This window comes from Pocillopora verrucosa, chromosome 5, assembly GCF_036669915.1.
Source record: "Pocillopora verrucosa isolate sample1 chromosome 5, ASM3666991v2, whole genome shotgun sequence".
NCBI lineage: Eukaryota > Metazoa > Cnidaria > Anthozoa > Scleractinia > Pocilloporidae > Pocillopora > Pocillopora verrucosa.
This window is the reverse complement of record NC_089316.1, coordinates 3,615,505-3,626,978: the sequence shown is the minus strand read 5'-3', so window position 1 is coordinate 3,626,978 and position 11,474 is coordinate 3,615,505. Positions and strand designations below refer to the sequence as shown.

At 39.1% G+C, this 11,474-nt stretch overlaps 1 protein-coding gene across 4 annotated transcripts in view; it reads left to right on the top strand.

Annotated features, from left to right (window-relative positions):
* The first annotated feature begins 558 nt into the window (after window positions 1-558).
* Window positions 559-11,474, top strand: part of LOC131775729 (beta-hexosaminidase-like) — a 64,129-nt gene continuing 53,213 nt past the window's right edge. Inside the window, exons 1-9 of one of the 4 annotated variants that reach the window (XM_066167374.1) lie at window positions 559-718; window positions 1,410-1,638; window positions 4,143-4,933; window positions 5,562-6,001; window positions 6,295-7,023; window positions 7,432-7,576; window positions 8,168-8,417; window positions 8,535-8,681; window positions 8,825-9,581. In XM_066167374.1, the coding sequence (XP_066023471.1) occupies window positions 4,351-4,933; window positions 5,562-6,001; window positions 6,295-7,023; window positions 7,432-7,576; window positions 8,168-8,417; window positions 8,535-8,681; window positions 8,825-8,882 (2,352 nt within the window). In that variant the 5' untranslated portion in view covers window positions 559-718; window positions 1,410-1,638; window positions 4,143-4,350 and the 3' untranslated portion in view covers window positions 8,883-9,581. Of the gene's footprint in view, window positions 719-1,099; window positions 1,215-1,378; window positions 1,639-4,142; window positions 4,934-5,561; window positions 6,002-6,294; window positions 7,024-7,431; window positions 7,577-8,167; window positions 8,418-8,534; window positions 8,682-8,824; window positions 9,582-11,474 lie in introns of those variants that run through there. The other 3 variants (XM_066167375.1, XM_066167373.1, XM_066167376.1) reach the window with 3 other exon arrangements.

Genomic DNA, 11,474 nt, shown 5'->3' with positions numbered 1-11,474 from the left:
CAAAAACAAAACTAGAGGAGCAATTTTTGTATGCTATCATAGAAATTTCGGCCATCATATGCTTTAATATTTTCACAGCATCCTTCTTTATTTCAAAGATTTGACCCGTTTTGAGGTTGCGTTTATTCCAGCCTCGTTTTCATGTAAATAGTAATGGAAGAGACATAGACACCAGCACTAATATTGTCTATTTTCTGGAGTTTTACGCATCCAAATGTTTTTTTTAGCATAATTCGAAAGTACATGATTTCTCTGTTGGCACATAAGATGAAAAGCCCGAATAAGACCTTTACCCTAGTCTCAGCAGGATTTGAAACATGTCAGGATCGACAAAGGAGACTGCTTTTTGACGGAAAAAATGGTCATGTGACAATCACGTGACATGCTGTCGTACCACGTGAACACTCAAATTGTAGGCAGGTACATGATCATCATTTTTCCAGAAGGGTTGGGGGCACTTCAGTGAAAGAAGATGAAATTTGAGATCAATTTTCGTTTGAGCCTCGTTTCCATGCTGAGTGCCACATCATGGTATAAAGCCCCCATTTATCTCGTTAGCGGTACCACAATTCGGGACTACATAGTATCTTAGCTCTTAAAGAGCAGGTATTTGTCTATCAGAATCAGCTCTTGAACCTTTTCTGTCGGGTGGGTTGAACCAACTCGTTAAAGAAGGCCTTTTTTCAGAAAATAGCTCCTTGACTATGGTGGCTCGAAGGTGGGTTAGAAACAGTTTTTTTACAGTTTTTATGTGTTGGAATCTAGGGTTTCCAGCAACTGCACCTGTAATATTCATAGGCCCAAAAAGAAAACACCGTGGGAAAGATTACCAAAAGGCGATAGATTCGAAAGTTTACCCATGCTCAGATATAGATCTTGGCCAAGTTCTATTCCGTCACGTATAGATATCTTTGGTTAAGGTTTATTGCAGATACGGCAGAGTTTCAGCTTGCTTTTCATAGTAAAATCACGTAGGACTATATTTTTGAGGTAACTAACTTAAGACGAATAATTTTGATTTTCTCTCTGTTAGAGGAACGGAAGTAAACGCAGTCTCTTCCGCAATCGTTATTCAGTCTCATCACGCTGCGCGCTCTGTCTTTTAACGGGGAATAGATGGCGTTGTGTGACGAGACGAAACAACTGCTGCAAGGGGAGAAAATAGACCACAAAATACCTGTGTGAGCTCAGACAGGTTTTTTCTTTCTCTTCAGGTGAAGAAATGCGATGTTTTCGTCCGTTTGAAAGTTATGCTCTTTTTCAGTTGCAAAAATAAAAAGCTTTAGGTGCACGAAGTGTCTCTTCTAACCCCCCCTCCCCCCCCGCCAAAAGTATAACTCTTGTTCCTACGCATGCCTATGTTTTGTTTATGCGAATGTCTGCATATCACCCTCTCAATTTTCTTTCAGATTTGTATGCTTAACACTAGTGTGAGTATGTTCATGTTTGCTGCTTTGGCTCGGGAACTTAAGAAGTGGCTTGTAATCTAGTTGGAAACCCAAGACGGCTTAGATCTGTTGTTTGCTATGTGTTATTCCGCTTTCTTCACCATACGAGGTCGCCGACACCTTTTTAAAACGACACTCAAAATTGTTTGCGTACTTGCAGTGGGGTTTGTGTTGAACCGACTTAGGCAAAGTAAGTAGCAGCATTTATCTAGAGTTTAACAGTAGCGATATGAAGAAAGATTCTCGTATAATTCCATACTTTTCTTAAACAAAGCCCACGTCCCTCACTCTACTCTCTTATTCAAGTTTTAAATATTCAAAAATTGTAGCTCGTTTTGTGATTCATACGGCAGGATAAATAAGGGAATAACATGACTTTTTGAGGGAATATTGTTTATTTGCGCCCGCGTAGTGTCGCGCGAGGGCCGCAAATGACACTACCAGGGCGCAAATAAACAATATTCCCGAAAAAAGTCATGTCATTATTATCAATAAACAAGGCCAAATGTTATCAAGAATGCGAGTTATAATAATACAAGCTAAGTGAATGACGAATTCAAAGTCACTTCAAATCATCATGTAAGTGTTAATTGAACAAGCTATTAAAGAATCAACTCAGTCCAGTGAACTTATTGAAAATTACCGAAAAAATGCTTATAATCGTCTATAAATAATAGGCATATCACAAAGTTAACCTTAAAATGATCCATCGGATGATGAAGCAAGAATCAATCAGCTGTAGGGCTGATAATGCATTAGCAGCCCGCTGAGTCATTAGCAGCCCGCTCAGTCTTTTGCGGCCTGCAGAGCGTGTGTTTTGAAGAGGCCGATTTTCTATTTGGCCGCGTATATTGATAATAATTAAAAATAACTTCATTCAAAATGTTGTTGTTGTTATTTTATCTAAGAATAGTATGCACAATGAATAATAGGGTTACACGGAGATCTTTCCTTACATTATCAGGCACGCCAAAGTATGTGCTTTGCAAAAATCATTCATAGTTAGTTACCTCAAAAATAAATTTGCATCGTGTTGTATAATTTGTTTTGAACAAGATAGATTTTAAAACAGCAAAGAAAGACGAGCGCAAATTTGGAGAAATACAGCGATTGAATGTTGGAATAAGATCTTTCTTCATATGAAATATTTTAAGATAGTGTTGCTACACATTGAGCACTACAAGAAACATCGTTTTAATGAATACAGGTGCTTCAAATAATCTTCTCTTGTTTACGTTACGCAACACTCTCAAATTAAAGCAAGCGTATAGGATAGACATCCAATCAAACATAAACATGTGTAGCTGCCATGCAAGGGTATTTCTTTTTAGCTGGGTAGGTCGAAATTGGACTTTGTATTCTGGGCCCACTTGTTCAACCACTGATTAGCGCTAACCAAAGGTTAAATTTTATTCCGGGTTTCTTTATTTCCTTTGTGCAAAAGCCTGTTTGGGATAATTGTCTCCATTCTCTTTTGAGCTTGCAGTCACAAGATTGTAGACAAAAAAATTACACTGAGTCTTTTTTTAAAACTTTCAGAACTGAAATAAAATTTCACACTAATCCTGGGTTATCTTAACCCAGCTTTGAACAACCCGGCCCTGATGTTTTCAAAACTTTAACTAGAACAAAAATATTGCATTACTTCACTTTGAGAGAAAGAGAAAAATCATAATTTATCTAAACTCATGCAGGTATTTTATGGTCTGTTGTCTTTATTGTCTAAAGACTTCTAAGCAAAAATAAAATGCATTGGTGCCACACTCACTGTAACCTCATTTGAAGCTGTTGTTTGGTCTCAATCAACACCCCCATTCCCTGTTGGAGAGAGAGCGCATATGAGACCGAATCATAGTATTGAAAGAGAGTACGCTTACTGCCATTCCTCTAACAGAGAGAAAATAAAAAATTCTACATAACTTTGTTAAGAAAAGCAAACTGAAACTGTTGTATCTCCAATAGACCCTTAAACAAAAAGATATTGCGATCTCGTATAAGGGAAGATACACTGAGCAAAAGGAAAGGATAATATTTCAAAGAGGGCTCCTTGATTGGTTGTTGCCCATCTGGACTTTGCCCTCTGTGTCTGAAATAGGTGACAAAATGTAGGTTGTTTGTGAGAAACACGTCACTCTACACACTAACATAATGTTATTAATTTTTTTTTAAATTACTCAAAATGATAATAACAGTCCTGATTATGAAATTAATGATAATATAGCTATGTATTAATGTAATGATAATTATAAATTATTAGATATTGATAAAAATAATAATATCAATTTGATAATGATGATAATATTAATAGTGAACAATGTAGAGACATTGGGAGTCTGATCTCTTATTTGTCAATAAGTGATCATTTTACAGCCTTTAATCTTTTCCCTTTTGGTAAATTCAAGATTTATGAAGAAAAACAGCGATGAAAATTTTTTACATAAAATGTCAAAAATTATTCATCCTATATACATATTCTCACTCAAAAAGGTCTTTTTAATAGCAAGAATATGTATGTAGAATAAATAATGATAGAACAATAATATTGGTAAAAATAATAGTTTGGAATAGCTGGGAACAAGTTTCCTTACTAGGAATAAACTGACTCTTAATAATCTGTTCCACCTCACCTTCCTCCCAAGTATGTTTGTTGTTTTTTTTTCTTATTACTTATATTGTCACTTATATTTTTTACAGATGGTCACCAGCATTATGATCAAAAACAATCTAGGAGTATGTATTTAAAAAGTGTTGACTTCACAGTGGCCTATGGCCGTCTGCTTCAACCTTTTCTGGACAACTCTTCAGAGACTGGAGGCAAAATAAAAGAAAGAGAACTAGTCACTCTGCTGATACTGAGAGGAAAAACTCCTTGGTGGGAATTAGTCAAGAAGAAATCAACTTCATGGCTGAATATATTCAAGTACACTTTGAATTTCTATCAAAGACAAAAGCAGTGATTACAATTTCTAATAATGGTGCTAAAACTATCAGGAACCATGGATGGACTATATACTTTTCCTTGAATGTGTGGTTTCACCCACATTTACAACGAGTTGGTGTTCAGGAACATAACACCCTTACTTTTGGACATGTTGTGGGACATGTGTATAAGATTGAACCTGTTAATTATAGCAATTCCTTTTTACCTGGAGCTTCCCTCAAATGCTCAATTACAGCATTACCAATTTTTCTTTGGTCTCGCTATATAGTCTCACCCAATTGGTATGTTGCTTCCAATGGTCTAGAGCCAAGAACAATAATTGCTACAGCTAATGAAGACCTCTCTTTTGTTTCTACATCTGATCCATTGAGTAGCATTCGCCCTGGTGTGGATGGTTCAAAAGATTTGGGACATGCCCCTTTAGCGGTTATTCCTTCACCATCCGAAATATCAAGAAATAAGTACCCTCGGTCAGTCTCTATTAACAAGGAATGGACAGTGTCTGGAGACAAGCAGTTACAGAACGAATTGAAATTTTTGTCAGGTGGTTTTTAAGCATTAAATATCTAGTAATTAACTCTTAACTGCCAGGCAGCCAGTCAGTAAGTTGGTAAGTCAGCTAGTCAGTCATTTAGCTCGTCAGCCAGTCAGACAGTCTGTCAGTCAGCCAGTCAGCCAATCAATTAGCCAGTCACTTCAATCAGCTAGTCAGCCAATCTGTTCAATCAATCAGTCAGTCTGTCAGTCAGACAGCCAGTCTGTTAATCAGCCAGGTAGTCAGTTAGTAGGACAGTCAGTCAGCTAGTTCTTAGTCAGACAGTCAATAAGCCAATCAGGCAGCTTGTCAGTCAGCTTGTCATTAAGGCAGTAAGTCAGTTTGTAAGAGAATCAATTGGTAAGTCAGCAGTCAGACACATTAACACATATACACACACAGACAAACAGTTGGTCAGTCATTTAGTTTCCTATATCAGGAGCCCAATGGGCTCCTGCCAATATCTAATAAGCTATGAATGCAAAGTTGCTATGCTCAGTAAAACAACACTGCTTTTATAAAATGCATGTAGGAAGGTAGAAGTAAGTATTTAGGACTAGTAGAGACATTTCTTTTTGATGATAATGATGATGATGATGATAAATGAATAATTTTTTTTCGCTTTTTTTTTTCCTAGATAAACTTGCATTAAAAGTATCTCCGTCCTTCGATCCAAGTTCAAAAACCATTTTATTGACTCTGGCACCAACAGCTTTGCAATCAAACCAGGATCGGTTTTCCTCCACTGCAAACGATTCATACAGTCTTGAAATAGATGATTCCAAGGAATTGATCTCCATAACTGGCCAAGGCGCTAGTGGGGTGTTTTACGGTATTCAGACTCTGTTGGCACTCGTGAATGAAAGTGGCCAAATTACAGCGGTTTCTATCAAAGACTCTCCTCGTTTTTCGTACCGCGGGTTCATGGTGGACGTTGCTCGTAATTTTCAATCTAAGCAGGAAATAATGAAGGTGCTGGACGCCATGGCAATGTATAAGATGAACAAGTTTCATTTTCATTTGTCGGACAGCGAGGGATGGAGACTAGAAATTCCTGGACTCGAAGAGTTAACAACAGTAAGGGAAATTAATTTGGCACTTTTTTTCATTGATGTGGGAATGAAGTTATTTTGGAAGGATTTTATCCGTCTGCGTGGGTTTTTTTGTGTGTGTTCGTCCATCGGTCAGTTTTTTTTTTTGCTATCTGTCATGTTACCGTTACGTTACTCGCTCATGATTACATCACTTTCTAAAGTTCCCGTGGTGTGGATAAAATAAGTTCATCATAGCTGCCCGTGTGTTTATTCTTCATTAATCTAGACAGTATGCTGCTTAACATCTGTACTATGAGTTTTGGAATTCTTTTCCAGATTGGATCAAGGAGATGCTTCGATTTGCAAGAGAAGAAATGCATTATGACACAACTCGGCTCAGGCGTCGATACGAGCACCTCGGGCACTGGACACTACTCTACTGAAGACTATCGGGAAATACTTCGTCACGCAGCAGAACGCCACATTCAAGTAATTCCAGAGTTCGACTTACCGGGTCACAGTCACGCAGCTGTGAAAAGCATGAGAGCTCGTTTCGACCGACTTGTACAGGAAGTGGGGAAAGAAGAGGAAGCGAAGAGATTTCTTCTCAGTGATTTTAATGACAAATCTTCGTACACCACCATGCAAGGTTTTAGTGATGACGCCGTTAATCCTTGTTTAAAATCCACTTACACATTTCTCGATTTCATTTTATCAACTTTATCTCGTCTCCATAGTGACATACAGCCGCTGACCTTTTATCACTTTGGAGGCGACGAGGTTCCTAATGGGGCCTGGGTGGACTCCCCAGAGTGTCAGAAGACGGAACATAGGTTAACCAAACGATACTTGATGAACATTTTTGTGGAACGTCTTTCCCGTATCACACTTAAGCACGGTCTAGATATTGGAGGCTGGAGCGATTCATTTACCAATATTGCCGACGGGGACATAGGTATCGGGTTGAATAGGAATATAATTAAGAATAAAAACGCTGTGGCGTATTTTTGGGGAGCTGATTTTGAAGATGAGAGGATATCGAGACTTGTAAGAGGTGGCTACAAGGTAATAACCCTGTTTTTTTTACTCAGTTCAGGTAATATTCTCGTAATTTTGATTCTCTTGAAGACACCCGCGCAAATGTTGATCGCCCAGGGACCAGTTCAGGGGGGGGAGGGGGTGGGGGGTTTTGGGACGGAGGGAGAATCAGCCGTTGCCAATAGAGTATAAAGGGTATAATCTAGAAATTGACTGCCAATAAGGGGGGGGGGGGGGGGAATGATACGAATGTTGCAGTGCCCCATGTGACGGGGGGGGGAAGGGGGTAAACAGTTAAATTCTATCATGACATTACCAAATCAGTCTGATATGCTTTTTGCTCATCAGTCAGTTTTCCAGGATTGGACTCAATAAGCGCTTTCTGGTAATTTTTATGGTTACCTTAACATGCTTTAATCTCATCTATTTTCTCAGGTCGTGTTGACCCCCGCAAGGTTTCTCTACTTTGATCATTCACAAGAACATGACTTTAATGAACGGGGCTTAAACTGGGCAGAAAAATATACTGACATCAAAAAGACATTTGGATACTCACCGCCTGGCAATCAAAACATTCTTGGTAACGTAGTTTCTTTTCCTTCGACCCTAACATCTACGGACAACTATGGAACCACCATTTCATTGTCACGAGAGCGTATGTAGGATTTCCACCAGGAGGGGAGGAAGTCCCTTCTTTATTCTTAGTGACATTTAGGAGCATAATCAAGTTGTTAAAAATCATTCCTCACCGGTGGAATAAGGAGGGTGGGGTGGGTGACACCTGCATTCCGAGAGCCCTCTTGGCTGCGCCCTTCGGTCCGTGGACGACGAAGATAACTCGACACAAATTAGTTTCACTTTTTAAAATGCCTTTTCGGTATACATTTTCTTATTTTGTTAAAAGCGAATCGTGCTGTAATGAAGAATGGAGAGTCAAGCTGTTATTTGTGGAAACAATCGTTCTTCAAAGTGTTTCCAAGTTCGTTAGCGACAAAGTGTTGGTCTTTTGAATGCCTCACACGTGCGAGCTAGCTTTTAGCGAAGGTATGCCTGCACGAAGCATGTTTTGTTAGTGTGCCACGCATGTTTAGTCATAGGTGGGATCACATTGGCCTATAGTATTTAAAGAAATTTCAAGAAACAATTAAGCCAGCCTTTGTTTCACATGTAGGATTGGAAGGAACCATGTGGGGTGAATTGATCCGTACCGCTGACCAGATGCACAGCATGATTTTTCCTCGACTATTGGCTGCGGCTGAACGCGCGTGGCATAAAGGATCTTGGGAAGAGCTAAGGGGCGAGGAAAGGCAAAAGCAATTAGAAGAAGACTGGGTCAACTTTGCCAACACGCTCGGTCACAGGGAACTGGTTCGACTTGATAAGATGGATGTACCGTACCGTGTACCACCTCCAGTGGCGAGGTTTGTATAAATAGGACTTCTCGTTAAGGTACACAGGCTTCTACCCAGTGTAGATCTGTACATAAGCTTAATGAAATTTGCGCAAAAATTCATGTGGCCCTCTTTATTCGTTTCTAGAGTTGTCTGCAAAGCTGCTTGCAATAAGTTACACGTGACAACTGAGCTGCCTGGCCTTAAAGTTGAATACTCCAAAGATGATGGTCTAACGTGGAATGACGTCAAACCGGAAACGGAAGTGAACGAAAAGATAAAGCTCAGGACCAGGTAGAATTGCTTCTTTGCGTGGTTTTTAGACAAAACTGAGCCACTTTGGCCTTTTTATTCATTTTGTGATCGGCCTCCAAGCGGGTCAGCCCAGAATTGATTTGAAATTTAACAGTGAACTTTTTTTTTTTTTTATAATGAAGATCGGCCGACCAAAACCGGTTTAGCAGAGTGATCTACTTAGACCCGTCTCAAAGCTAAAGGGAAAAGTTACCACAGTGATGCTGCGTTGATGGTGCCAATTCTGGAGGACCTTACAACACTCTCCTTTCACTAGATCTCGTTTATCTCGGTTAGCGGAGACACCTTTGTCGTTGCTTCAAGACTGAGCAAGTACCAGCTTGAAAAGAAACACAAATATATTTAGGGTTAGGCATAATCAGCACCGACTGATATGGATGACAGAAGAACTGCCCACGCATTTGAGGAAAACGCACTGAAAGGAAGGAATGAAAAGCAAGAGGCCCGCGATGCAAATCTTGGAAGAGCACAAAACACGGATAGATCGAAGTTGTCCTGTTTGAGTTTTGAGTTTTCAAAAGAATGAAGATTAATTTAAATACATTCTGCTTTCTGCACTCCGACTATTTTTGGATTTTTTGTAAGACTCTCCATCAGGATCCTTTATGAAATACGTATTTTGCATACTATTTTGTGTGTCTCTCTGTTTCGTCGAGATATTCTATAATCGTTCATCAAGTTAATTCATCCGCTAACGAGATACGTTATAGTGATGTCATAATACTAATGTAAGTCATTTGTCAGCTGTGGACCTAGCCGACTCACTGGGTAAATATCAAATCGTTTCGTATACTTTATTATCTGAGCATTTCATAACAATGTAACTTCCTTTTAGGATTCGAACGCAGTTCTTATTATCTGGCAGTAAAGTCGTCAATAAAGATGTTTGATAACAGTGAACGAAAAACCCACAACTGACGAAACACTCTCGATATTTTAGGGTAGGGAGGGAAGGAAAGTGGAGTACGAAAATCATCGTTCCAGTTTCGTTCGCCTTATTTATCATTGCACAGCTCCTTTTTCTTTACTGATCGTCATGAAGCATCCTGAGGTAAAAGGTACAAATCTTTCATCTTCGTCGTTTGATTGCGGTGTAAAAAATTTATTATATTGGCGTTCCTTGTGCCTTAAAGACTCACATTTATAAAAGCGAGATCAAATTGTAATTTAAAAGTGACGTTTTCCTTCAAATCGTGGATTGTAAATTGAAAAATCTGTCAGATTTCACGCCTAACAAAAATTTGTCCAACTCAGAGGCGCCCTTGAAGATTGGAAGGGCTTGACAAATTTTTGTAGGATGAAAAATCAGCGGCGCACTGGAACTGATGACAGATTTCTGCGCAAAATAAACAAGAATTTGCCTAGTGCGACTGGCCTCATAGGGTACTTCCTCAGTCACGCGAGATAGCCGCTTTCTTAACAGTCACGCAATAATCGTCACGTCAACTTAATTTTTTTTCAATTTCAGGAAAAAAAAACTGGCTCGGCTCGCACAGTTTTTCTTTAAGTGCGCGGTGTGCTCGAAGTTTTCCTTGCAATTGTTTTTATAGGAATTTTTTACCTTTTCCTTCCCTTTAATAAGTAAAACGCCATTTCGACCGGCCATAATTTAGCAGATGAAATCGTGAGCAGGACAATGCCTCATGCATATTTCAGACCACAACAAAACTTCGCTCTAACAATACTAAGTTTGAAAGGGACTGGGCTTAGTTACTTGCCATGAGGCTTCATGTCTCTCACTGAACCGGGGAATGGACCGAAGGAATCAGTTCTGTAATTGGGCTGCAATATGCCGTCCAGGGTATCAATCCTATCTGTGATGGTCCGAGAATCGAAAGGCGCCTTTAAATGGGTTCCTTGTAAAATCAGGAGATCGATTCTTTTCGTTTTAACCGCAGTTCTGTTTGTCGTGACCGCTAGATATTTCTTCGGAAAAGGTAAGCGATTATTAAATTACCTAGTAAAGTTGAGAAGCTAGCAAGCAGCCTTAATTGAGAGACACGTATTTCCAATTTTCGACAATTTTCCTTCTCAATGTCATCTTATTTGTAGAAATGTAATATCGCTTACCGCCTCATTTGCATTTTGGGCACTCGAACAAACAAAAACAAATTTGAAGAATTCAAATTCATATCCTTTCTTCCACTAAACGAGTTTTCAATAAACATATTTAGCGAAAGTTAAGTAGTAGAAATAGGGAAATTAAGGATTTTATACAAATTTCGTTTTCGTGACAACGTTGAAAACGTTTTAAATCCCTTACTAATGTTTACGTAAGGCTTTATTTTGTTGTCGCAGACCTTTTATTTCAAGTTTTCTACCCGTCTGCGTCACGGCAGAGTCCTTGCCGGTAATGTTCACTGTTTTCGGAACTTACAACCTCTTTATATTAGGGGCGGAAACTGAAACCAGCGGGTCTCGCAAAATTTTTATTGCGCACTTTCAGAATATCGTTTACTTATGTTTACGTTGATTCTCGGAGTCTCTCATTTCTCTTTAAAATCCTCAAAGTTTAGAGTTGTTCCTCCACCTGAATCATGCAATCTGATCGAGGAAACGATGATGATGGTAGGAATTGCATGGCTAAAATTATGAAATTTTTAAACGAGGTATCGGCGTCAATACATTCTCTTTGACTTCACAGAGTACGTGGGAACTTCATGAACAAAAGATAAATCGAGACGTATTCGTAATCTTTTCGTTGAAGCCTTTTCAATATTTTGAACTTACAATCGTTGTCGTGCAGACGGAAACACATCACGCATGTCACGC